General features: G+C 42.0%; 2 protein-coding genes across 3 annotated transcripts in view; one reads left to right on the top strand and one right to left on the bottom strand.

Moving 5' to 3' along the window:
- LOC132972727 (hatching enzyme 1.2-like) overlaps positions 1 to 27,880 on the bottom strand; it is a 217,304-nt gene that overhangs the window by 139,031 nt on the left and 50,393 nt on the right. The window lies entirely within an intron of this gene.
- Positions 395 to 27,863, top strand: plekho2 (pleckstrin homology domain containing, family O member 2). Of its 2 annotated transcripts, none has more exons than XM_061033801.1 (7): positions 395 to 739; positions 14,716 to 14,865; positions 15,110 to 15,232; positions 20,747 to 20,851; positions 20,977 to 21,075; positions 23,392 to 23,703; positions 23,903 to 27,863. In XM_061033801.1, exons 1-7 carry the CDS (start codon positions 731 to 733, stop codon positions 25,196 to 25,198), a joined length of 2,094 nt encoding a protein of 697 aa, XP_060889784.1. In that variant the 5' UTR covers positions 395 to 730; the 3' UTR covers positions 25,199 to 27,863. The 2 variants fall into 2 exon arrangements, with proteins under 2 accessions (XP_060889784.1, XP_060889655.1); XM_061033672.1 differs by having other exon boundaries at positions 397 to 739; positions 23,392 to 23,796.

Consider the following 27,880-nt stretch of genomic DNA (forward strand, 5'->3'; position numbering starts at 1 on the left):
CTGTGCAAATGACTTTTTATGTTCTTTACTCTCGTTTTTAACATCCACTTACTGACACACTAGCAGAGCAGCAGCCACACCTACCAGGAAGTGTGGGCTGCATGACACTCCACTAATGTTCATCATTGAGTCCTATAGAATAAGAGTAAAAAGCATCGAGCCACACAATATGTTACACCTAAGTGTTTTATAATCGTCGGGAGTTTGTCGACATGTTGCTTTGCGCAGAGAAAGTTTCTGGTGAGAGGAATCAGCTCTCTGTGAATCTCTGGATGCTGCAGCCGCTAACAGATCGGATCCTCTCTCAGGAGGATTCACGCAAAGCACATCTGCTAAACTTTTCCTCCAAACTTTGAGCTCGCCTGAGTTTTAGTGCTCGGGATTGCCCTGCAGATGATGCACACACGAGACGCTGCTGCTCGCGTTGCTCCTCCTCGATAGTCTCTTCAATTCAAGAAGCGTAAAAGAGGCTTCAACCGGAAACCAAACTTTTTTCTTCGAACTTTTTTTTTTTTTTTTTGCTCTGAGGCAAAAGAGGAAAAGAGACGAGCTCACAGTGTCATAAAACAACACGGTTCCGTTTTTTTCTGCTTTTACGTTTTGCTGTTGGAAATGTGTGAGCTGCCGACCAACGAGGGAGAAGTCAAAGGTTTCTGGAGAGGAGAATAAGAGCGACGTCGAGTGATTTCAGGCTGCACAACACTCACATAACGGATTTTGGTCCTTTATCATGGAAGATGTGAGTAGCCCTACGAGTCCCCGATCTGCCTCTATGTGCGCTGCTTCGCTTCTTTGTAGAACTTTAATATCATCTTTGCGATGAAGCGTCACATTTTTGATACATTTGATTGAGGCAGGACACTTCATTAAGTATTCACCAAGTGAGCTTATACGTGAATCACGGTTGTTAAATACTTTCTCTGCAAGGGTGCGACCAAATAACACGAGCAAAGTCGGGGCCCATAGAAAAGCTGCGCGAACACAAACCCGATTATTTTGGTGTAAAGTTGAAAGTAAAAAGTGACTTTTGGGTGTTGAAGCGATGCCAAACTGTGTGATGCACTCATCCAAAGTTTACAACATTTGGCACAAAGCACCTGCCCACCTGTCAAAAGTGTTGCATCAACTAGTTGGTGAGATTCCATAAGGGACTCCGTCAAATGTGCAGAGAGCCGCATTTAAAAATCATCCGATTTAACCTTCGCGCTTAATATTGATGCAAAAATAACATTTTTAAAAAAGTGGTTCAGGTCTTATTTGATGTTAGAGGACTCCATGGTGAATTCGGCTTAATTTAAATTCCCATTTAGCACCCACAGGACTTGCATTTTAACATTTAGTAGGCTTTTTGGAGAACAACTATACCGTCCAGGACAAGTCTCATTTCTGCAGGAGAGGATGCGAGACAGCATCAGATCAACATTTGACAAATCTAAAGGAGCCTACCTGTAGATCAAAACTTGGCCGATAGGCTGCTGTGTAAAAAAAAAATAAGCACAGGTTTTAAAGTTTTTTGTTTCGATCCCAGGAAGTTGTGATTTATCGTGGGTACGATGATGTTACGCTTCAGAACGTCAACACGCTTTGGGAGCAGATACACACTCATCACAAGACACATTCTCAGTTTGATTTTGGCCATTTTCTTTAAAGAACTAACAAACACTAATACATAATACCTCCAGAAATGATATGAGCTGCAGGGGGAATTTGGCTTTTTGAGGAAGCAGGCAAGAAAAGGGAAGTTTAGAAACATATGCTGTATGGTCTGCTACATTATGAAGAGAACATTTCGATGCATGCAGTAGTACTCCACCCTGTGTTTCCCATCTCTTTCCAATCAACACCATGAAGGTTGTTTAAACCATCAGCTGTTAAAGCTCACATGTAATCTACACCTAACACCATGTTTCTCTGTTATACTCTGAAGCATCCTCATAAAAAAACAGCAACATCGCCGGTTGTTGATAGTGAACCCAATCGTAACTGTGAGGTGTTAATTCAGATCACATGTTGAAGAGCACATCAAATGAAGGCTACAAATAGAGATCGAGTTTCAGTCTGAGCTGAAGTACACAGCGTTTTCACATAAATAAGCTTAAGTCTTACCAGAGTTTCTCTTCATACTGGAGTTTCTATGAGTTCTCTATACTGGGTGGTATCTAAAAGACGATTTCCAGAGGCCACATATTTCATTTATTCGTTTATTCGATGGCATATTGTTAGAATTATCACATTGAAAGAAAACATCCAGCTTCTCTTGCTCGGCATCACCAATTTAGCCCTTCGGTTTCATAAAATCAAAACGGATGAGTTGCTTAAAAAAACTCGACCCGTATAGTGTGTGCTTGTAAAGACCAACCAATTTTATTCATTTTTTTTTTAACAAGGCTGTACACATGTTTATCTCTGCTGTCAAAATGGGGATTTAAACATGCCGTTGCAGACTGGTGGCCTTCACACTGAAAGCCTTAATGCTCAGTTCAGATTTGTTTGTTTGGATGTTCACATTGCTTTATTTAAATGTGTCCTGTCTCAGACTCCTGTGGGAAGTGACATATGAAAATGGGACAAATCTCATTTGAAAAGATCAGATTTCATGTGACCCGTGCTGTTCACTCTGTCAAAATAAATAAATCAGATTCAGGTCATTTTCGGCTGCAGTGCAGTGTGCAGTCTGTCTGATCCAGGACTTTTGCAGCCAGCCTCAGGTGGACACTCAGTGCGGGTTTTTGAATTTCCACATTGGTGTAATTGTTAACCTTGTAGGATCCTGCTTGATTGTCATGTCTTTTCTGGTTGACAGATTGCCGTCATAGTAACTTGTCAACCTCAGGTAGCTATGCCCTTGAGCCTGATTTGCTTTGTTGTCAGTTTACCTCTAAAGTGGGTCCATTATGTAGAACAAACCGTGTTAGAGGACACTCAGAGTGGAGATAAAGACCATAATGTTGTAAGGAAAATAATTATAGTTTTTAGACTTTAACTGACTTTTGTCCAACATTAGCTGTCCACACTGATCAGATGAACACATGTACACCCTCAGCATCGTACAACTCAAGTATCCACAAACTGAAGTGAGCTTTGTTGGAGAAATTACAACAACAGCACAACATTACCACAGGGAACCTCCATTACCATCTCACTACATTCTCTGCATGCAGAAATCTGATTTATTTATTTATTTATTTATTTTACAAAATCCCATGCAGCATGATTTATGGACATTTTATGACGTGAGAAAATGACGTCCATGGCTAAAGATTCCTAAAGTGAAGATGGGTGCGGGCCAATAGGAGTGAAACTTCCTTAAAAGGAAACAGTAGAAGGTTTAGGAGTTAGCTAATTGGAGTCTCAGAGACTGGATTTAAGGTAATGATGAATTTTGTTAGTTTTCACTGTTTTGAAATAAGCTGTAAAAGCACTTTGTCACTCTGTATGCATCATATCTGCTTTCATTTAACCAGATTACTGTTCTTACATTGTTTACTTATAGTTGTATTGTTTCTTTAGTACACATGAGAGATGTCACACATGTTTCCATTGTACCTAAACTGTAAACTCAGTAAAGCTTGTTCTGACTCTGAGATTAAAATTCACAATTTGTATCCTGCAATGACTGAAGTCTCAGGGCATGAAAGCTTTGTTTGGCTGTTACAAAACGAAGGCACAGACTCGAGCGAGTCTCCATTATTGCTTCAGTTCCACCCATAGTCTGTAAATATTATTGGACCAAGCCTGAGTGACGTCAGCCATCTGATACTGCAGAGGGGCTCTGGAGTCCCGTGGACGGCTGTCTCATCCTAACTTTCAGTCATCCTATGGACATGCTGAGAGCTGAGGCGGGTTTTACTGTAAGCCTCTTGACTTACATCACACATGCCTGTCAGTCAGGTCAGCTACGCGTGCCTTATTGTGAAAAAAACACTTATCCTTCATAAACAGATGAGTTATCAAAAAAATTGTCGATCGAGACATGAGCTAATCAAACCTTTTTCGTTCTCCCAACCAGGCTGTAAACATGTTCATTTCTGCTGTGAAATCAGGTATTTTTGAATCCACATTTTTAGCTGTTCTCACTCGCACAAAACTCCGGAAAAAGTCTTGACATGTTTTGAGGTGTGCTGCATGTGTGAATGCAAATAAAAACCCCGACTTTACCCCCAAAGTTTTCTTGCCAGCTCCAAAGCAAATCTTCTGCGTGAAGCCAGGGTGAGAGGATGAGTGAACACAAACAGGAAATATTCAGGATAAAGTCGTCGCGAGCAAGCAGGCGAGGGCTTTGACGTTTACAACCTGCGACCAGCACGCAACCTTTGTGCAATGAAACCGCTTCACAACGTTTTCTGTTCGCCATAAAGTTTTTCTCCGCTCTTTTGTTGTTACTGTGAAGACGTCAAATAACACGTTTGGCAGAAATGTTCATCATAGCACCGGACTCTTCGCTCGCCATTTCCACGTCGTTGGTTGTATGTCGCGTGCTGCGTCCTGACATCCACTCCTCTTGTGTGACAGATAGCCTCACACTGCGAGGTGCATGTGTGAACAAGCAACTTGTGAAGATCTGCCTGAAAGTTTTTAGAGATTTTCAGGAATGCATTTGAATACATGAAGTTTGTTGCACAGTAAATGAGTTTCTAAAGACTGAAGTCAGCCCGCGCGCGGCGTTTATGACCGGAGAGCGTGTTAGTCTGAACTCCCTCTCCATGGCTGGCTGCCCACTAACAGCTGTTTGGCACTTATCTGTTTCTATTTACTTTGAATACGTGGTTGTTTCCTGCTCTTCTCTCTGCTTCACATTCTTTCTTATCTTCTTCACTTTTCACCCCTTAAAACCACCGTGCGCCATCCAACGATGAGCGTGCGTCTCAGCAGCACTGACTCATCCCTTTTTATCAGCATCCCGCTGACCCCAGAGTGCCGAGTGTGACGTGTCTGCCTGACCCGTTCAGCCAGAAGGAAACAGACTGCCACATTATGTGTCAGGCAGAAAACAATTAACCCTCTCTCATAATCGCTCTGCTAGCCCGGCCTCTGCTGCACAATGGATGTGTGTGTGTGTGTGTGTGTGTGTGTGTGTGTGTGTGTGTGTGTGTGTGTGTGTGTGTGTGTGTGTGTGTGTGTGTGCATCGTCTTACTGGGGCACTGCTGGAAATTCTGGGAAAGTGCTTTTATGAAAAAAAGCAAGAGCCTCAATAGTGAATGAGTGTGTGTACTTGACGAGACAAAAGTCCTCAAGAGATGGAAAGATGAAGACATGGTCCTTTTATACATTTCTACTGACGGCACATGGGTTCACTTAGGAATGAATAGAAGTGCGGTTTGCATTTCTTTCACATTCCTCAATATTTCTCACACTGTAGTCTTCTTAATATCGAGACCTTTCTCTATTGTAATCATCCTACACACACACACACGCAGAGCTGTAAGTTGGTGGGATTTATTTCACGCTTCTGAAAGTAGAAGTCCTGTTCTCGTTACGGTTTAGCAGCTTGGATGTCGAAACCTGTTTCCATTACCGCGACTACGAAGTGCAGTCAAGTGAGAAGTGAACTTCAAATCCCGCGTTGACCGACAAGGATGTTTGACATGTTGGGGTTGAGAAAAGAGTTGAACAATCACGGCTGCAGCCAGAGTGTTTCCAGCCCAATCATTTAGAGTGGTGGCTTGCCGCCCCAACTCAACCTGGTGCCGCTCGAACAGAATATACATTCAATAATTCATTACATTTATTCATCAGTGTCCACTAGTTTTATTTCTCTGCTCTGCTAGCGTGTTCTTACCCGTTAACATTTTGGTCACACTGACTTTAACCCTGGCTTTAATAGTTTGTCTCAGATGCAGATTCAGGATATGAATTTGGCCTCTTACCTGAAGAAGTGACCGCCTTCGTTGTTGTCTTCCTCCCTGCTGCAGTATGTTTGCCCGTCTTTGCAAAATGCACATTCCTACCGGCGGAGTGACAGTGGCGTGTTGACGTAGTACAGCCATGTGCTCGTTGTAAACACAGAGTTGTATAAAACCGGAACGATTGGCCTCATGGATCTGTCCCTCGGATCCGCCTTTTGCTGCTGATACACGTTCTTAATGTTTGCATCCCTAGATATTATACTCTTAACAGTGCAGAGATTATAAAGCGACATTTTGCAGTGCTGAAAGATATATTTAGTATTTTGGAATTTTGTGTTACGAAAAATATCCTGGGCTGCACGGCGTTGCCTGTTGCCTGTAGATGTGAGTGTGTCTGGTTGTTTGTCTCTATATGTTAACCCTGTGATTGACTGGTGACCAGTCCAGGGTTTACCCCCTCTCACCCGGTGACAGCTGGGATCAAGTCAAGCCATGATTGTGGAAGCTCAATGACTCTTGTGTTAGTGTTTGGTTTCTCCTCTAATCTGGTGCACATAGTACCCGTATTCGTCAACAGAGCTGTCAATCATTGCATTTCATACCATTTCATAGCATCCAATAACTGATGCCAGATGAAGTGAACACCGTCATGAAAACTATCATGACAAAACCAGGTTTGAGAAAAAATGATTTGACGTGCATTTTTGCTTTTATAGTTAGACTCATGTCCAATCTATTAACACAGAGAAGGCGGGGTTTATGATCTATACTGCAGCCAGTCTGCCGGGGGAGCTCTAAGTCTTTTTGGCTTCATTTGAGGCAAAGTGCTCCGCTGTGCATTCTTTATGTTCTATGGCTACAACATACCAATAAACTGGGGAAGTTTAAAGTAAATACGGTTATCTCAATGAATAATGATAATGCACGACTCAGTTGGTAGAGTCGGCCGTCTCTCAACCGGAAGGCCGGGGGTTTGATCCCCAGCTCCTGCAGCCACATGTCCAATGTGTCCTTGGGCAAGAGACTTAACCTTAAGTTGCTCCCGCTGCTTCATCAGCGGCGTATGAGTGTGTATGAATGGGGTTTGTCACTTCTGATGGTCTCTTTACACAGCAGCCTCTAACATCAAGGTGTGAATGGGTAGGTGTGACCTGCGGTGTAAGACTTCCGCTAAAACTAGAAAAGGTGCTATACAAGCTCAAGTCCATTTAGTCCGTTTACTTGTGTAAATAGCAAAACAACCAATGAAACAGAACGGGTCACAAAATATCCCAAATGTGAAATTACAACCCCTTGATTGTGGTATGCACAGTACACCATATTTAACCAATACACATGTCTTATAAATCTATTACTGTATAACTGTATACTGTACTAGTTAGTATAGTTTGAATAACATTTGACAGCATTAGTGTTTAGTGACTAACGACTATGTACTGAGAGCGTTTCGTTTCAGGAAGATTGTGGGTGTTGATGTGCAATGTTTCATATCATTAAAGTTCTCACATGGCAGGATTGTAAAAATAGACTTCCTGCATGAGCTATGAGTCTTCGAAATAACTTCAACCCTCTTGCAACGCCAACATTAGTTGAGGTTTATTATTTTCTGGCCTCAACCTCAATGAACTCTTTTAGAAATGTAATGTGTGCTTACAAGCTCATTAATATCCTGTTTTCAGCCTTACCTCGGTTGTGTTCTCATTTAAGGTGTTAAACATTTACAGAAAACACAAGAAACCTGGTTAATCATATCACACTGATCATGACAGTAGGGCTGGGTGATATGAACTCTCTGTTTTTTATCACACCAAACTCGATTTACGATTTTAATTTGATGACATAGAAATGAGTAAAAACTAATTTTGCTTTGATTTTATCAACAAAATTTTACGAGAGTAAACTAGATTTCCCTTTGAGGATTAATAAAGTCACCTGAATTTCCCTTTAGTGGCTAAAGTGTGAGCTGTAAACTTGTCTTTAAAAGTGCACTTTGCGGTCTCAGGGTTCAGGATGAAGCAGAGCAACTTTAGCAAAATACTTGTGGCTGGGTGGCACATACACACAGTCTATACTCTCTATAGGAAGTTAAAAAAAAAGGGACTGCGGGAGCCAAAAGGCTTCAGAGTATGTAAAAGACAAAATTCTGATGTCATTTTTGAAAAGCTTGATTTTCCTTAAACCTGATTTGTCGATAAAAAAATATTTATTGACCAGCCATAGTATCGAGGTATCATCCTGGTGTCTTTGCTTTCTGTTGGAAACCTGGATCAGGTGTTTAGATGCAGCATTAAGCTGGTTGCAGTCTATGTCTATCAGAGTCTATGTAGAGGCTCTACAATTGATTGGCTGGTGACCAAAATTTGCCAAATTTCAGCCTTTTTTGGCCCCAATCGACTCTGATTCTGATCTTAGACACACGACGCTAGTTTCATGCCATGTGATACACACACTAAAGCACAAAAAAGCAAGAGACTACTGGAGGATGAACAGAGACTGTTTCACTTGCTCGTCTCACCTGAAAGTGTACCTCTGCCACTTTCACTTTTGGATCTGCCCTGTCCTATGTGTGTGTGTGTGTGTGTGTGTGTGTGTGTGTGTGTGTGTGTGTGTGTGTGTGTGTGTGTGTGTGTGTGTGTGTGTGTGTGTGTGGAAGACAAGTTATGAAAAGAGTTTGTTTTTGCTGTCAATTATAGTTCGATCAATCAATCTTTATTATTTGTATAGCACCAATTCACAACAAATGTAATCTCAAGACACTTTACAAAAGAGCAAGTAGAAAACGTTACTCATTACGAGGAAGACACAACGTTCTTAGTTCTTTAAAGAAGGAAAATCAGACTGCTTCAAAACAGAAATTGAAAGCAGAAATTGGTGTATCATTTTCAGGTTAAAAAAAACAAAAAACAGGCTCAAAGCTCGTCCAGATATTTAGAAACCCGGATCTATTGCTTTCATACAAAACAAATGACGAGGATACTTCCTCTATGTTTATCCTGTTTTCCACTGAGTTCCAGATCAAGATGGGTCCACTGATCATAATCCCGTCAGTTTTCTGCTTGAACATTGAGCAGGTTAGAAAAACACCAGTATGGAGAGTTTATCCCCTCGTAGAAAGAATCACATGGGAGTCTTCTGGATGGTCAGTCATGAGGAGTATACGTGCTGTATGACATTTGACCGTGAAATAAAGACCAGAATTTGCATTTATGTCTTCATCTACATCTTGCAGGTAAAATTCAGAGAGATTTGGAGCCTTGAAGAGAAAATGAAAAATGAAGGTTGAATGTTATTGAGATTGGGAGTGCACACTTTGTGTACCATGAGTGACTTACTCAGGAATCACAATACGACTCTGAGCAGAGACACAGCCTGCTTCTCTTTTTGATTGCAGGGTGCGGACAGTTTTATTAACCCCTCCTGTTTTTTTTTTTTTTTTATTGCAGCACATTTGGCTGTGACAACATTGGCAGCAACGGCACAAAAAAAGGAAGTCAAATCTCACAATAGAAAGGAGCATCTTTGGATATGATCGTTTCAGCAGTTATTTAAATCTGAGCTTCTTTGGTTTTCATTTCAAATCTTTATGTCTGTTTTTGTGCAGCTTTTGTCAGACAGAAGACGCCGCTGATCAGCCAGTAACTTGTGTTTCTTTATAGGATTACAACATGCTAATAACACCAGCAGAATGGTGTATTGGTCCTGTAGCTGGTTTCTCCCAGCTGGTGTAGTTCGGGGGTTAGTGGGAGTGAAGTGTAAGCTCCAGTGAGGGTTGTGGTGAGTTCAAGCTGGGCAGGTCAGTGTGAAAATCAATGAATGCCAGATGCTCCAAGACCTAAAACCTCATCAGAAACACATGTCGGCTAAGGTGTGCCTCTTCCACAAAACCCTGAGCTCTAATTTTTTCTTTCCTTTTTTAAGAGCCAGCACGCCAACATGCATGACAAACGTTAGCTTTAGCACATTGTCATTTTATAACTGCACCACCCGCTGTCTCTGCATTTCATTTTAGTTTGCACAGTGGTAGAAAAGTAACCTCAAAGTTCACCTCAACACCACAGAAAGGACTGATAATAGTTTGTGCTAACATGTTTTGGTTATGCCTGTGTTTCAGTGCAGAGCAGACTTCCTGTGTGAGTTCAAAAATATGAGTCCCTTCACCTACTGCGTGCTATCACGGCGCACAGCCAGGGGAGTCAGCTGAGCTCTGAGTAATGGAAACCTCTCACTGCTGCTCCTTTGTGAGGGTTTGGTCAGTTTCAACCAGCACCATCATATTTTTCCATGTCCACCCGTGTCCGAGGCATGCCAAGGCCACGCAGTACCCGCTGGGTGCTTTCCTAGACTTCAGAGTGAGCCTGCTTTGTCTTTGTGTGCTGAACTTCTCCTGGCTGCGCTATCACTCTACTTTAAAGTGTTTCTTACAAAGAAGCTTTTTTATTTTTGCCCCTCTCGCTCTCCATCTGGTATGTCTGTCCTTCTCGCTTGGCGTTCCTTTTCTTTGCAGCTGCACGAGTGTTTACAAAGTGGAGACACACTTGCAGTTAAAGTGAAAGTGGAAAAACAGTAAGATGGCCTCTCACCCAATCCCAGGAAAGGAAAAAAAGATATCCTGTGGAAGTTCCTCAAATAGAAACAAAGGCAGTGAATTTTGCAGACACCTGCACATATCTGCGTATTAGTCACACTAAAAATTGAGAATGTGGGTTTACAGAGCGCTTACTCCACAAGTCTAAATGTAGATATGTGTTTTGCAGAGGTCAGCAGCTGTAGTGTAGACCCCTTGGACTCAGCAGTTACAAAAGATGCAATGGTGTCGAACCAAGTTTCTGTGGAAACAATATCAAAATGTCTTAAAACTTAAAGGAGCAATATGTAGTAGTTGTTCCCCCCCGCCCCCTCCTCACTATAGTCAATGTGCATGTATGTTGCCATGTCGCAGACACTGAAGCTTCAGTGTTTAGCCTGCTTTACATCTGTGTTGAAACCTTTCTGTGTCCTAACCTCTCTCCAATGTTCAAACGCTCTTTCCTTGTCTAACTTCCTGTCCAGGTTTTTCTATTCTGTCAAACTTGACACGTGCCTGCAGCGTAGTCCGTCGAAAATAGACTCGCATTTGAAGTGGAGCAGAGTATAGAGGCACTGCGGCGCTCACTGTGGAATCACAACAATTGACTAGAGCTGCCACGAGCGGCGGTGCTCATGCAGCACGCATGGAGTATGTGGAAAATGGGGAGTGGGAAACATGCCGAGGCTTTTTAGGTCAGCTAGAATCAATTATACTTTATGTAAACCAGTGTGTCTGCCCGCTTCCATCACTGCAACACCTGTTGATTCTCCATTTGCCTGGCAAACTGAGGGGCGTCCAAAACGGCCCTGTGGGTTCGCCATAAAACCGCCTACCTTCTCTGGTCCAAACAAATACAAACCCTTCAGGACCAGAATCTAAAGTTAGAAGGAGGACATACTGGCTGCTGCGTTGTTGTCAGAGAAGCCAGCACTTCAACATGTTTCTAATAATAATAATTATAATAATAATAATAATGTCTAATCATACAGTAAGGTCACTTTATGATTTGATTCAGTAAATATCTTACTGAAGACAAGCGTGTGTTAGACTCTCTCACTGACGGTCATTTAATTACATTTAATATGAAAAACAATCTGACAGATGCATTTGTATCAGCATGTTGAGAAAAGATTATCAGTAATCGACCGTTCTGTCACTTTTCAGGTCTTTTTTTCCAGCAGTGAAATCAGAGCACACTAAAACACTCAAAGACAAGCAAATCCGAAAATTACATTTTACAGAATTACTTCAGTTAAATTTGATCAAACATTTATTCCAGTAGCACTCAAACATTATATCAAGGATCAGATTAATATGAGGCAGATTTTCTTTTACCACACGCTGACCAGATTGTCATCCATCCAATCAGCTTTCCAGATTCAAAACGTCTTTTTTTGTCTATTGGTGAGATAACAGGATGTGACAAGATATCTCAAACCTCTGACGGAGTAGAGCCGGCTCCTCCTGGGCTGTGTAGATTACTGTTGTGAACTTTAAAAGTGTTTTTAGCATCTTCCTAAAACAAATCATTGTGGCTGTATAAGGCTACTCTCATTATGATTGTATATCATAGACTTTATAATTTGCTCACAGATTCATCATCGACTGCAGAACCCTAGTTTGCTGTTTGTTATGTTGCCTAGCAGCATGCTCTTGATGTTGTGCACTGATGCTGCTTTTTGTGGCTGCACTGTAAACAGAAATGAGTTGCAGTCACTTACCACACATCTCCTGACAAGTGGTGATCAGAGCAGAGCAGCTAATGTGAACAGGAGGGAAATTGTATTGTTGGGTTAGGGTTATATTGTTATCTCAATATAAGACCAAGACCAAGGCAGGGCAAGACTGAGCCAAGACCAAGACCAAGGCAGGGCGAGACTGAGCCAAGACCAAGACCAAGGCAGGGTGAGACTGAGCCAAGACCAAGACCAAGGCAGGGCGAGACTGAGCCAAGACCAAGACCAAGACCAAGGCAGGGCGAGAGTGAGCCAAGACCAAGACCAAGGCAGGGCGAGACCGAGGCAAGACCAAGACCAAGGCAGGGCGAGACCGAGGCAAGACCAAGACCAAGGCAGGGTGAGACTGAGACAAGACCAAGACCAAGGCAGGGCAAGACCGAGGCAAGACCAAGACCAAGGCAGGGCGAGACTGAGGCAAGACCAAGACCAAGGCAGGGCGAGACCGAGGCAAGACCAAGACCAAGACCAAGGCAGGGCGAGACTGAGGCAAGACCAAGACCAAGGCAGGGCGAGACCGAGGCAAGACCAAGACCAAGACCAAGGCAGGGCGAGACCGAGGCAAGACCAAGACCAAGACCAAGGCAGGGCGAGCCCAAGGCAAGACCAAGGCAGGGTGAGACCGAAGCAAGACCAAGACCAAGGCAGGGTGAGACTGAGACAAGACCAAGACCAAGACCAGAGATATCACAAACAAAAATCATCATCTTGAGTTTCACTCATTTAGACCGTAACAGCGGAAAGGTTGCCGCGGTTACTGGGGGAAACAAATCGATTTCTGAATGAATTGAAGTTATTCATTATTCTAGAAAGGGTTTTTTTCCTTCTAATCACAGTAACGACGTGGAGAAACAGCCTATCAGTGGTGGTCTGTAATCCGCCCAGTCTGAGACCGAGACAAGACCGAGTTAAAATGCTTTTGATTCCTTCAAAAAGTGATCTCGAGACCGGCCTTGGAGTACTACAACACTATTTCACACCATTTAAATGAAGTCTGATGAAACTCAAGCTAGCTAACAGTTACTCACAAGTTTGGAAGGTTTCAAGAAGCACATGCTGCTGAAAGCTGTAGGTGTAGCTAATACAGATTATTTAATATTAGTTTGTGTATGGCACTGAAGTAACTGAAGTACTCAGTATTGAACAATGATGCACGACTCAGTTGGTAGAGTCGGTCGTCGCTTAACAAGAAGGTCAGGGGTTCGATCCCCAGCTCCTGCAGCCACATGTCCGATGTGTCCGATATCCTGCAGGCTGAAGAAAATAGACTTAAAGTCCAAATTAAATACAATTTCTTTGTATGATTCAAATGTTAGTTGTTCATATTAAAGACGACTCACTGCATCTCTTTGGATAACGTTCTGTAACTTTCCATATCTCAATATATATCTTAGACAGAAAAGATTTTGCAATACCAGTTTTTTTTGTTTATAATGTTCAACCCTAGTGCTGGGCAAAAAAAAAAAAATCACTTTTCAGAGATGATAAATCCTGAGTGAGGAAAGATGTGACGGTATTGCATTTAGAGAACAAAGGTCAAAACCTTTGTTTAAATCCTCTTTGCTTCAGCTAAAGGCAGATCATGTTATACTGTTTTCACAGAACATTGTTTTTCTTCCTCACTGCATACATTTGATCTGACCTTGACTTGATCACATTTCCTCTTTCGACTCATAGACGCTAATTCAGAGTGACCTATAAAGCGCAATACTGTGTCTTCTTCTATGGAAAGGGAAGTGGTTGACAGAATTATCTTGAAAACAAAGAGCAAACCTCTTCTTTAGATGTAAGGGTTGATTAGTCGTACTTCTTCTAGGGATGGGCATTTTTTGTCATTTTAATTTCCAAGTACTCTCATTACCTCAGAACACTTTATTACACCGTAAACAAATATGTCGGATATCTTCCTTTACGATCGCTTGCTATATTTTCCTGCGATGTCCCTCTCATCAGAACTGCGTGTCTGTAAAACAGCATTCTTCACATGAAATGAAAACTGATGGTAACATAAATGACTCTCCTAGAATCTGTAGTAACAACCACTTTGTGAAGACGTTGAAAATCAGCTCGCCATACTTCTCCTTATACATCTTTTCCACTCTCGTACGTAGCTTTGGCTCAGCTGGTAGAGGCGGTCGTCTCTCAATTGGAAGGTAAGGGGGTTCGATCCCCAGCTCCTGCAGCAACATGTCCAATGTGTCCTTGGGCAAGACTCTTAACCCCAAGTGCCGCTTGAATTTGCGTCAATGGGATTACTTAATTCTGACGGTCACTTTACATAGCGACCTCTACCATCAGTGTGTGAATGTGTAGGTGTGACCTTTGGTGTAAAAGTGCTTTGAGTAGTCAGAAGACTAGAAAAGAACAATATAAGCTTAAGTCCATTTCCCATTACCATGTACCGAGACTCTGATGAATATCGAATATAATTGACTATACAGTACGGGGTCAACCTAAGAATAAAGTGTCTAATACTCATTAGAAAAACAACCAAAGACTGGGGTGGATTCTGCCAGTACACACTGTGTGTTTCAAGTGTCATTTCCTTCCTCTGCTTCATTGCAGGGCGGGAAAGAGGACCCAGCCCAGTGTAAAGAGCCAAAGTTCCTGGCTAAGGCTGGCTGGATGAAGAAGGGCTACGGCAGACTGTTGGCCAGCTATAAGGACCGCTTCGTCCATGTGGAGAAGACAGAGATCGTGGTGTATGAAAACGAGGTACGCTAACATCTGCACATGTCCATAACACTCTCACAAATGTGCACCATAAAGCACGCTACTGTTGTTATATCATTTATGATTTAGTTTTAATGAAATCCCAGAAAGCTCTAAATAAAGTATGCTCAGAATGAAGACAAACACCAGACTGCAGCACCGGTTTAACTCTCCTTTTAGGGTTTGTTGATATTGTGAAAGCTAAATGATCTGTTCACTGAATCAAGAATGTGTCTCTGTGTCGCAGGAGCTGCAGAACTGTTTGGAGAAGGTTGACCTGGAAAGCTACGATAAATGTCACGAGTTAAAGAGCCCCTTCAAGAGGAAGCACCGACTGATTCTCATTCGATCACCCAAGTCCGCAAACAAGGTGAGCTGAGAGATACGAAATCATTTTGTGTTAATGCATCAAACATGGCAAGGGATGAAATCAGGTGTACCTCTGCATGTAGCTCCAACAAACTTAGCTACGCAAATATTTACCAGGCTGTAAATGTGTGCGTTTCTGCTGTAAAAACTGTTTTTTTTTAATGTGATGTGTATGTGACTTACATGGAGTCAGCCACAAGCGGACACTAGACACACTTTGGAGGCAGTCTCAAGTGAACACTCGAGAAACTGCAGTGTTTTGCACTTCCTTTTAGGATGCAAACTTCAACAGTGGATGTTGCAGCTTAGTGCCAGCAGGGCAAGCAATACACTGACTGACGTTTTGTGTTTGAGAGGTGTAATAAAAGAAAGAAAGAAATACCCTTTTTTTGGGGGGGGGGGCATAGTTTTGACCCCAGCAATGCTCCTTTGACTGCAGATAACCCACCTGAAACACAGCAGAGAAACCTTCATTTTCATCGTCACGTTTACACAGTTAAGGCTTTAAATTCCTCCTCAATGAACATGATTAACTACAAATACAGGAAGGCTTCAGTCGGATACTGTTTCATATTTTGTGTAGGAAGTGAAACTGAGGAAGAAATCCAGTTAGATTATAATACAACGGCTATAAAAAATTAGAGCAAAGGCGGAAATATAAACAGAGCCAAAACATGTAACAAAAAACAAGTAACTAACCAAAACCCCAAAACCCCAAAACCCCAAAACCCTACAAGAAATTACCTTCAGACTAGTCAATTAGTCTGAAATGAAACATTTTACCGACTTGGAAATGAGTCACCTAGGAACACCCCGAGCACTGTCATGTTGTACTGTACTGCTGTATCCTTTACTTACTGACTCTTCTCTCTCTTTGGGCTTCGGTTGAACCGAACAGGAACCTTTCTTCTTCTTCTTCTTCTTCTTCTTCTTCTTCTTCTTCTTCTTCTCCATTTTTCTCACTTATGACCTCAGTGCAGATCTTTATCGAAAACAGCCGCCTGCTGCTGATGAGAGCACAGTTCACAGACAAATCAAAATAATGATCTAAAAGTTTCAGCTCTATTGTGATTTAATCAAAAGAGATATTATGGGGCATCGATGGCCTAGCGGTTAGGTTGCGCCCAATGTACGAAGGCTATCCTTCTCCAAGCGGGCGGCAAGAGTTCAAATCCGACCTGTGGCTTCTTTCCTGCATGTCATTCCCCACTCATGTCAGAGGTTTCCTACTCTCTCCACTGTCCTATCATATAAACGCATTAGAGCCCAAAAATACATCTTTAAAAATAAAATAAATATTGTAAGTCATAGCACTCGTGATTAGAGCGTGAGAATCTTCAAAATCAATCACAGTATGATACAAGCAGTTCTAAATAATTATTCAAACACTTCACTGTGGTTTCAACATGTTATGACCTTCTTTAAATGTTACAACATGTGCAGAGCTGCTTCTTTCTTGTGCAGTTTATAATTGTAACATTTAATAGTTACGTTTAAGTATATTGTGATCGTTTTGGTACCATGGCTAGTTAGACCTGCAGCTCTGTTGAAGCAGCAGGCGTATAAAGGTTAGAGAGCCAAGCGGCTGAAACAACTCAACAAATCAACTCTCGTTTGTTAGAGCTGGTTCTACAAACATTGCAGGCAGCTAACCTCAATGAGGAAGTGACAACAGCCCGGCCTGGTTTCACATTCACTGAAAGATACTGCCTACTGAGAACACAGTTCAGTTCAGTTTAGGGGCTGATGGAGATTAAGCAGAGCTACAAGATGATATTACATTTACATCAGATAAGTGGCCAGATACACGAAGGCTGCATGTAAAAGCTCATTCATGACAAGTTTAATATTTATTAAATCAGCCACTGAGGGCTGACTTAGAACTAGTTTTGGACGTGTGTTGTGCACAATGTCTAATGCACTTTTCCATAAGTTTGTATAATGATCCTTTTATTCCCATTAATCCACATGAACAATGTACCGTTCAGCCAGTACAATAAAAACAGATTAACTTATCTCATAAACACTCGGGTGCTCCGACACGGTCAAAAACTGTTTTCTTCTTTTCAAACGTCTGAGTGCAATAACCTGCAGATTTGGCTCCAGGTCTCAGGGAAGAAATAAAATATAAAACAGATAAAACTCTCATTTTGGCTCCAATACTGATGTTGCTGTTAGTCTGATGCACCCTTTTTTTCTTTCAACTTGTATTTTAAACAGTTTTTCAACTTTTGCTCAGTGGAAGAGAAAGGGTTAGGGTTAGAGCAGGACAGTGTGCAATGCTACTGTGTGTGTGTGTGTGTGTGTGTGTGTGTGTGTGTGTGTGTGTGTGTGTGTGTGTGTGTGTGTTAGTGAGTCAGAGCGAGCGAGAGAGAGAGAGAGAGAGAGAGAGAGAGGTATACATCCTTTTCACAAACACAGTGTTGCTCACTTGTGTCACTTTTTTCCCTCGGTCTGTGCACAGTGACAGGGCCGTATAGAGTGAGTCATGCACAGATGTTTCTGAACCTGCGACTCTCCATGATCTGGAGATCTGTTTGGAAAAACTGATGCTTTTACTGATTTGAAACAGAATCAGTTTCACATGCTCTCTGGATGTAGTCGGAACGCCTTTCATGGGTTTTGGACTGTTTCTCCTTTTTTTGGACAGTGAACAATGATGCCATTTGAAATCGTTTTCACCCCCCTGTTTGTGCTTTTCACACCTCGCCAAACAACACCTACATGTTGCTGATGTGTGATTTACATGGAATGCTGCTTCTCTAGAAACTAACGTATGACCGGAAGAACAAGGGCGGAAGTCTTCAGCATTTTGTCTGAAGTGTGACGTTCACTGACCGCTGTGAGGATAGGAATATCAGGCTGAAACTGCAGACCTTTTCTATCATGTTTGACCATGAAAATATATCAGTTTATCAAAAAGACAGGGGCATATCCAGACTTTTTTTTTTAATCGGGATGGCCCAATGGTGGCACTGTTTTATGCAGGGGTGACATGACGTTTGTGGGCACACACACGCAAATAAATTCATTTAATTTCACCCTTACACGTTCAGTGACAATTCAAGAGGAGGGAGTACCAACAACCGTTTGGATACTGTACACCAAACCATATATTATTATATATTTATTAAAATATCAAACATACAAAACCAATTACATAGAAGTGATGGAAAAAACATCACTACCGGATTCATCAATGAGCTACATTTTTTTAAATCTGTATTGGCCCTGATTTTCTAAATCCCTTACTGTTCACCTTTATAAACAGAAGATATTAAAGAGGACATATTAAACCACTTTTCCACCTTTTCAAACAGTCCCCCTGTGGTCTAAATGAAACATCTGTGCTGTGGTCAAAGTATAACATGAATCAAGCACCAGAGGAGGTTTGTGACCCTGTATAAACCAGCTCTCTCAGAACGCTCCGTTTTGGTGTGTGTGTCTCTTTAAATGTAATGAGCCCCCCTGAGTTTTCCCCGTAGACATCACTCCTTCTCAAGCGAGAATAAAAATGGCCGACCTGAGCAAACGTTTTGTTCTAGGCTGGGGGTGGAGTCCATGGGTGGAGATATCAGGGGGAGGGGAGGGGATTTTTATTTACCAGAATCCCACTGTGACATCACAAGGAGAGCTAATTTGAAACGGAGCATTTTCCTCTGTGTTGTAAGACTACCCAAATATATGTTCAAAAATACTGTAAAGTGGATTTTTCATAATATGTCCCCTTTAAGAAAACTGTGTTGTTGTATTTTACCAATAAGTTACTATGCAGCAGCTTTTCTATGAGGAGGTTTGTCTCATGCACATGCAGACCAGGGAAATGATACACATCTTTGCTAATGGTCTATCGCGGTTTCAATTTATTACCAAGAAAAGCAGTGTTATGCAAGCAAAGGCACGGGAGATTACAAAATAAATAAACATCACTAAAATCATCAACAGTTACCAGTCGTTTAAACTTTGGAAATGGTTAACAGCTGTATTTCTTGTTAACAGCTGTATTTCTTTTTAACTGCTAGTGATACCTCTGTACATATTACTTTAACATATATCTTTTATCATATCATTTTTACCAGCAGCTCTTTGGAAGCTGCATCACACCAACTGTTTTTGTATCTATCGTCTTTGTTTTTCTCGCGATCAAAGGAAGTAGAAAAAGGGAAATGTTGAAGGATTCCATTTCATTTCCTAAAACAATCACTTTCATGTGACATTGAAATCCATCTGCTGTCCGCTGAACTCTGGGTTCCTGAATGTGTCGGTCGTTGGAAATTCAGTGTGGTGGTTCAGGGTGGATAAAGTGAGTGGGCCTGTAAAGGATGTGGAGAGCTTCTTGGCTGCCTCTCGGTTTCTCCGGGGCAACCTTCTTCAGCTCAGACTCTGCACGGCTGAGTGAGACCAAAGAGACAAAGAAAGCCGCTCAGCAGTGTCAGTGCGTCTCACAACCTGGCACCTGTAACTGCTTTTGCATAGTCGGCATATTTTATATTAAAAATAAGAGTTAAGTTACTTAAAAGAGTTTTAATTGTAGTCTAAGCCCTGAAAAGGCAAATAGCCAATCAGAGTTGAGGATTTTTGGTCTGTGGCCAGCCCTTGGATCCACTAAGACCATCAGTTAATGGTCTTAGTGGTTTGTTTAATTAAAATAAATTAAAAACATTGTGATTCTAGAGCTAAACAATTTAAAACAGATCACTGTCTGCACAATGTCTTCATTTTCCTGTGGGCTTCCTGTAACAAATTCACAAAATTTAAGGAGGGGAAATGTAGCTCATAAGATAGTTAATGAACGACTCACCTGCTGAAGACTTTAGGACGAGTGCCCTGAAGAGACAAAATCAGAATATAAATGATCTCAGGTGATTAAACAATAAACATAAAAATGAAATTACAAAGCTTAAATACTGACATTAGGTTCATGGGAGAAATTACATTCACCCTCTGACTCCAACTTCTTTACATCGAGCTTGACAGCTTTCAGGCTTATGTGCAAGCATGTTTTAAAGTCTGCTCCCCACAGTGTCTGTCAAGGGAAAAGCTGGGCGCTGTACACATGTAGTTGATGACCCCTGATCTACTTTGTAGATCCACAAAGAACAGAGTCATATTTATTACGTTTTGAAAGATCTTGTGTTTGAAACACAGAGAAGACATACTTTTATATTTTAGTATTTGAGTCCTCTGGTCCTGAATAGACCGTTTCTTTCAGGTTCCTTTGTTGCTTTCTTTATATATTCTTGCTTTATAAATAAATATGACTTGACTTGACATTGTCTCTGTTTAAGGTTCTAATGGAAAATGTACTGAGACACGTTTACGTTGAACTGTTCTGCTTTCTTTAAACAACAAATGAAGAGACTGAATCCTTGTGAAAGAGAAAAGTCATGTGATTTGTGATTGATCCCTTACAGCTGTTGGTCTGTTTGACCTTCGATTATGAACTTTATACAAGACTGACTGTTCTGTGTTCCTGACTGCCGTCTCTCACTTCTCTGCTTTCTGTGACTGACAGGTCCATGATGTGAAGTTTCAAACTCAGACTGCGGAGGAGAAGGAGGCGTGGATTAAAGCTCTGAGTGATGGCATCAATCGAGCAAAGAACAAAATCTTTGACGAGGTAAACATCAGTGTAATCCCCACACAGAATCACAAGTGTCTCTGATTATCAGTTAAGGACTTCATGTTTTTTTTTTTAGGCTATGTGACCAAAAATAAATTAAGCTTGTTTTCATGTTTTCACAGGTGAAGGTTGATGACAGCAGTAATTTAGAGCATGTAACACGAACAAGACCCAAAGGGAACCGTAACCGACGGCCTCCTACCAGGATACACATGAAAGAGGTTTGTGTGTGTGTGTGTGTGTGTGTGTGTGTGTGTAAATCCCTTTATCTCTGTTTAAAGTCTCTTAACACACTTTGTATCTTGAAAAATAGTAGCTGTAAACATGTGAGAAGAACAAAAACTATGTTTGAATTTTGGATTTGGATTTATAAACTTTTAGTTGGAGTTTTTTTTTCCAGTCGTGCAAAGAGGGGGGCTAGAAGACACTGGGGTTCCTGAGCATAGTCCTGCCACCAGAGCGTTTCAACGTTATAAAATGAATGAGCCCTTAAAGGTCCAATCAGTAAGATATCTACTGAATTCTATCATCCAGTGACCTTACTATATGATCAGACATTAAGGAAACATGCTGTGCTGACAGCACTGCAGCAGCCAGTATGTCCTCCTTCTAACTTTAGATTCTGGTCCTGAATGGTCTGGATTTGTTCGGACCAGAGAAGGGAGGCGGTTTTAAGGCACCCCCACATGGCCGTTTTGGAAGCCCCTATATAAATGTGGTCAAACTAGGATCAATATTTGAGATGCTTTTGAAAAATGGAGAGAGGTTAGAGCGCAGAAAGGTTTACAGACCGATGAAGAGCTGGATAAACACTGAAGCTTCAGTATCCACCACATGGTGACCTGTGTTTACGTTGACTTTAAGGAGGAGGGGGCAGTGGGAGACAGCTCTCTTCAGTGTTTTGAGCTTGGACTGCAGTACCCATTTTAAACACTAGGTGTCAGAGTTACATATTGCTCCTTTAAAGCATCTTGTGTTCTTCTGCTCGATTCTAGGTAACTATAAGTTTGAACATTACAGTCTGCAGTTTTGTTTATTTTTATTTCTTCTAAGCTGGTCACAAAACAAAATTTATAAAAATGGTTGATGAGTTCCCAAAAGAAGAACAAAGGCTGTCATGGTGTGAGGATGGCTGCCGTATGACCGTAGAGATACAATGTGATAAAGTTACATGAATATTGTGGTTTTTACTGATGACCTTATTTCATCTGGCTAGGTTCTGCTACTCAGTATAAGTGTAATGTTTCACACTGTTAAAGGCTTTATATGCGATTTTTCACACTTAAATATAATATAACTCAAGTATCTCCTCTGAAAATAACTCTGTGAGTCATGACTGTCTACAATGGGTGTAACACCCGAGTCCCACTGTCTGTGATGTTTTCAGAGTTTTCAGAGTCCTATCTTCACTTTGTTTACATCGCCCGGACGGCCAGCTGACTCCTCCCCTCGCGTATAAAAGTTGTTTAATTGAGGGACTAGAGAAAAGAAGAATAACATACTGTACACACTGCTTAACTGTGTTTCTAGATCACGCTCATTTCAAGTAAATTTACATGCAGTGTGAAGATACGAGCATAATAAAGATCGCTAGCATTAGCACGCTAACACAACAATGCAGCGTGAGTTGTTTTGGTGTCATGCTGGTGCTCAAGGGTGACATCTGCTGGATCAAAAAACCGCATATAAAGCCTTTAAGCCAACTTGAAAAAGGGTCAGAAAATGCACCTTTCTCAGGCAGACGTAAGAGAGGAAATAGGTTCTCCTCTGGTTCAGAATTGAATTCTCGCTCTCTGGAGGTGGCTCAAACATGTAGGGCTGGACGGGTCCAAAAGAGCAGCCGGAATTATCCCTCCATTGTCAGGTTGTGGAAGTTTTTCTCGACGGTTGAGTGAGGCATGTCTTCACGTGTGTACGTTTTGAAACACCTACAGCTGCATCCCAGAACAGACAATACTGCTTCATTTTTCATAATTTTGAAATTCATTGATTTTTTTTCACAACTTAAACCAATCCATCAATCAGATCTCTATTTGTAAAGTAAAAAGAGTAGGTCAAGGCCGTACTCTCTGTTATATTATCTACAAAGACCCAACATTGATCCGTCATGAGCACTAAGAACTCCCTTTAAGAGACATTTGGCCCCGTGGTTAACACATTCTTCTGTTGAATAAGAAACTTGAAATGCATTTTTTTAAGTTATATTTTGGAGGTTTTTGCCTTTATTAAATAGGACAGATGAAAGACAGGAAACATTGGCAGGACAGGGTGGGCTTTAATAGACACTGAGTGATGGCTTCTGTATCTAAAACAAACACTGTAGTTATGAATGAGTGAATGTTGGTGAGGATAAAAGTGTCTTTTTAACTGAAGCTGAAGGTACCATTCAGATAACCATACATTATTTTCACATTAGATGTTGTCTATGTTGAAATCATTTGTAATGTTACTTAATATATTTGAATGATCTTCTCAGTGTTAATTCTGATGTTTGCTCATTTGCGTAATTTCTCTTTCCACGTCTCTTTACTGTGTAGGTAGCTGATGTGTCCTCTGATGGTATCCTGCGATTGGATCTTGATCTTGAGAACGCCACAATGCCTAATGGGACCTCCCATGTCAGTGTTGATGGCCCTGAAAAAACGGCCAAAACGCCAGTGGCTCCATCTAAAGACAGCAACGCTACAGAGAAAGAGTCAGAGCAAAGTCCTGAGGAAGAGACTAAGACTGAGCCAGAGGCCAGTCCCCAGAAAAAGGTCTTTAAACCTCCCATGCCCCCTAACAAAGAGGCTAAACCCAGCTCACCATCTGAGGAAGAACCCTTGAAGGATGATGGCTCAGAGAAAAAGGTCTTTAAACCTCCCATGCCCCCTAACAAAGAGGCTAAACCCAGCTCACCATCTGAGGAAGAACCCTTGAAGGATGATGGCTCAGAGAAAAAGGTCTGTATATTTCTACGTAACCTTTTTGATACCATGCTGGATTTTTGGGTAAGTCTTTCTTTTTCGATAAATATCACCTTTGAAATGTGACTTTTGTGTTTTTAAGGTCTTGAAGCCGCCAATGCCTCCTTCTAAAGAGGTGAAGCCCAGTGTTTCGCCCAAAGAAGAAGAAGCTTCAGAGGAAGACAAAGCTGAGAAGGTTCCTGAAATGAGTCCAGATTCCAGGAAAAAGACTGGACCACCTCCAACTCCTCCAAACAAACCCGTGAGCAACCTCTCTGAGGCCCCACAGTCCAGGCCAAACTCCCACCCTCCTACCCCTCCATGCAAAGAGAAGAAACCCTCCCATCCTGCTGAGGAGTTGAACCAAGAGGTCCAAGGCTCAGCTGAGGAGAATAAGGAGGAGGAGGAAGAGGAGGAAGTGAAGGAGGTGACGGAAACAGCTTCGGAAACGGATGAGGCGGAGCAGTCGGTTTCTAAAGAGGATGACGGTCCTCAGAGTCCCAGTGCTGAAGGACAAGTTTCAGAAGACAAATCAGGAGAAGCCGACAATGAGCCACAAGAACCCACCGAGCCGCTCGCAAAGAGTCCTCCACTTGTTCCCAAGAAAAAGCCTGAGAAACCTGCTCAGCCCGACAAGGGTGAAGACAGTAATGCACTGCTGCAAAATGCTCCAGATACCTCAGCCGGCTCTTCTCCAGCAGAAGAGACACCGCCCAAGAGTGAAGTCCCCACAGTGGTTGTCTCTGTGAACGACCCGGTCGCTGATAGCCTCGGCCTGAGTCCACTGCTCTGTCACTTTCCCGGGGAGAAGAAAAAGAAGGCGGAGGAGAAGTCTGTGGACAGCGGGCAGCACTCAGATGATGACAGCGAAAGCTCTGTGAGTGAGGACACACTCGCGGCTTCCACGGCTGCCCTGAGAGGAAGCAACGCCGGCCTGGATGTGTTGGACGCCAACGAGGACGACGCTCCGATCTCTGTTACTTTAAGGCAACCAAAGGTGCCGCCCAAGCCTAAGGTTGGATCAAAGGCATTTCCCTTACGACGCTCAGAGCCCACTCCTCCTCTCAAACCCTCAGCGAAGGCGCGCTCAGCATCCATAGGAGATCTGCTGTCCGTCTCTTCGGTCTGTACTGAGGCGGGGCAGCAGACCAGAGCCGAGGCGGAAGACAAAGCCATGCCGGCTGAGGAGGTTGTGAAACTGGAGGCCGAGGTGGCGCTGGAGATAGAAAAGACACGGGAGCTCCTGAGCAGAGTGTCCGTCGAGGGAGGTGACGGGGAGTCCGTGTCGGAGGACCTGCTCACCAAGGCCATGGAGAAGCTGAAGACGGCCGACCATGTCCTCAGAGAGGTCAAGAAACTGACGCCAGCAAAGAACTCAAGCATCAGGAAGAGCTGGTGAAAGAGCAGATTGTCATGTAAATAACCATTCGCTAAACCTTTCTCCTACAGAGTGATTATCCATTAATAAGTCATCATCAGCCCTGTCAAGATCTGGATCTCTCCACATCCTGTAGCGTTTGTATGAGGCTTAATATTTGATGTCTACAGAGGGCTTTTTTCTTGAGTCTGTTCCAGATCCAGAAACACCGGAGTGAAGTGGAATAGATTGATTGAACAGTGTGTCTTTTTGCTCCAATCTTTAGCATGTCAAGCTTACTACCTTTCTGTCTGTAGTAGTATCTGAGCGTTACAAACAAAGCCTGCGCAGTAGCCTGGAGATAAGCTGAGAGGACTCAAAGCTTCAAAGCACAGATTCAATATAATGAGCTGGAGCTGATGTCAAATGAAGAAAAATCCATGATTGATGAAGTCAGCGGTCTCAAATGTCTTTGTTGCTTTTGGAACGCTTCAAACATTTTGACAGTTTTTAAAGTTTAAGAGCTCAGTGCTGATCAGTTAGCAAATCACCGTGCTATAAGCGGTATTATAACGTTTTTTGTGCGAATTACAAAGAAACGATGACTAAAACAGGATAAATAGAGGTATAATAAGTTACGGGTTACAGAGCAAGATAAGTACAGTAATGGGATTATTGACAGGTCAGACACAGACTCCCCGGCTGTGTTTATGCAAACCCCTGGGAGTGATCACACCAATAAAACCTGAAAAGACAAAGAACCACAGACAGAAAATCAAGCAAGTTGCCGCTCATGGTGTACGCACAGCTTTACAGCACCTACAGTACGTGTTAGCTCATCTCAGTCCTGTTTGATACAATGACTGAGCGTGAGAGACGGAAAAGGACGGTGACAGGTGAAGCCCAAAAGAGAAACAGAGAGATTGACCGAGCAAGAAGCCGAGTGCACAACCCTGCAGATATTATTCACAACAGGTTGCAACGTAATGTTAGGCTGTATCGTTAACAATGTCATCGCTACCTCGTGTTTAGCTGAAAATCATCAAACCCCGCGTTATGTCAAAATAAATTAATCCATCTTATGCCAAAACGTTTTCTTTACAAACAGCTGTAGACGCTAGCAGAGTCATACTTGGGCAAAAAAGACTTGGTTCTTTGGCTTCTCACAACACCTCCCTTTGCTTGTTAACAAATGAACGTTGTCTATGAAGGGGAAGCATAACAGCACTGTGTGTTTTAAGACAGCGGGGTTCCACTCAGAGACCTTCAGTGGGCGCCAAAGCGCTCCAAACTGAATTCCTCCCTGATATTGTTTTAAATAATTTGTCTTTGATAACATCACACTGTGACTATGATATGCCATAAATATTAACCCTTACACATGAATATACAGCAGCAAAAAAAAAGGTACATTTGTGTTTAATGTCACATGTGAAGACTTCTTACACAGCCTGTTATAATTTAAGCTTCTTGAACAAAAAACATAGGCTAGTACTAATGCAGCACGTCTGAACAAAATCGAAGCCTTTGCAGGATAGCATTTTAATATCAGTGAGGTAGAGTTGTGATTCAGGCACACACGTGAAGAGCTGCTGCAAGCCACCAGATGTCACTGTTTGCTGAGCTGAAGCCCTCAGACTTTGAATCTTTTTCAGCACAAACACAAACAAAAGCTTCCACACTGTTTTATGGCTTCATCTGCAAAAACAGCCCCCCCCCCCCCCCCCCCCAGTAAAAACACATATACTATTTGCCCACCATGTGGATACTTGCTCTGGATGCCTCAGAGATCAGACTTTTCCCACGTCATTTTAAATGTAAATCTGTTTGAATTGAGCTGATTGTGTTGATTGTCACTTTAGAAGGAACGATAAATGGCTGCCAGCTAGAAATGGCATGAAGGAGACAGGGTTTAGTGAGCGGTCAGTCGATGGACTTGGGGAATAATGACATGACGTGTCTCATTTTTGATCGTTGTGCAGATTATGTAACTGTTTGCTCATAATTAACTACGTGCAATTATTTCTAGTTTCACTTTCTCTGCAGCTAAACGTAAAGCTTCATTTTTATTGTCCATTTTGTGTTTTGTTTATATCTGACATTTCAAGGATAATTGCCTGAAGGATAATTTGAGAATGAATAAGAATATGAAAATGCTATGCTGTCAGTAAATACATTGAGAACATGCGAAATGACTCAAATTTGTAAATACCAAATTGCACAACTTAATATTGTCTTTTGTGGATTTAGAAAGCTTTTTCTCTCATTCTCAGTTCCCATGTTTTAGCTGGCAGTTTATATGAGGGATTCTTTATTGTACATACTTTACATGTTCATCGCAGCATTGTGCTGTGTGTTGTTGAGGGACATGTACCAACATAGCTCAGGAGTTTTCTAAAAGTGATCTTTATAGTCTAACCATGTGAATAGAATAAGAAAGGGTGGGCAGTTTTGTTATTAATAATATGTTCTTAATAGTGATGTTGTGGCCTTAATAGCTTTTAATGCTCTCACTAACACACTTGTAATAATTGCTCATCAGACATGTCTCTGCATGAAGGATTTCCCCTGGTTTTATCTGATGCTTTGGTAAAAGCTATTTCCACACAATCTGCCTTTCAGAGTATGTAAGAACATTTTCTAACATTTTGTACTCTTTGATAACATTTTCTATGGCTCAAATAAACAAAGGGAAACGATGTATTCATGTTTGTTTATTGTGGT

This window comes from Labrus mixtus, chromosome 1 (assembly GCF_963584025.1).
Source record: "Labrus mixtus chromosome 1, fLabMix1.1, whole genome shotgun sequence".
Classification (NCBI taxonomy): domain Eukaryota; kingdom Metazoa; phylum Chordata; class Actinopteri; order Labriformes; family Labridae; genus Labrus; species Labrus mixtus.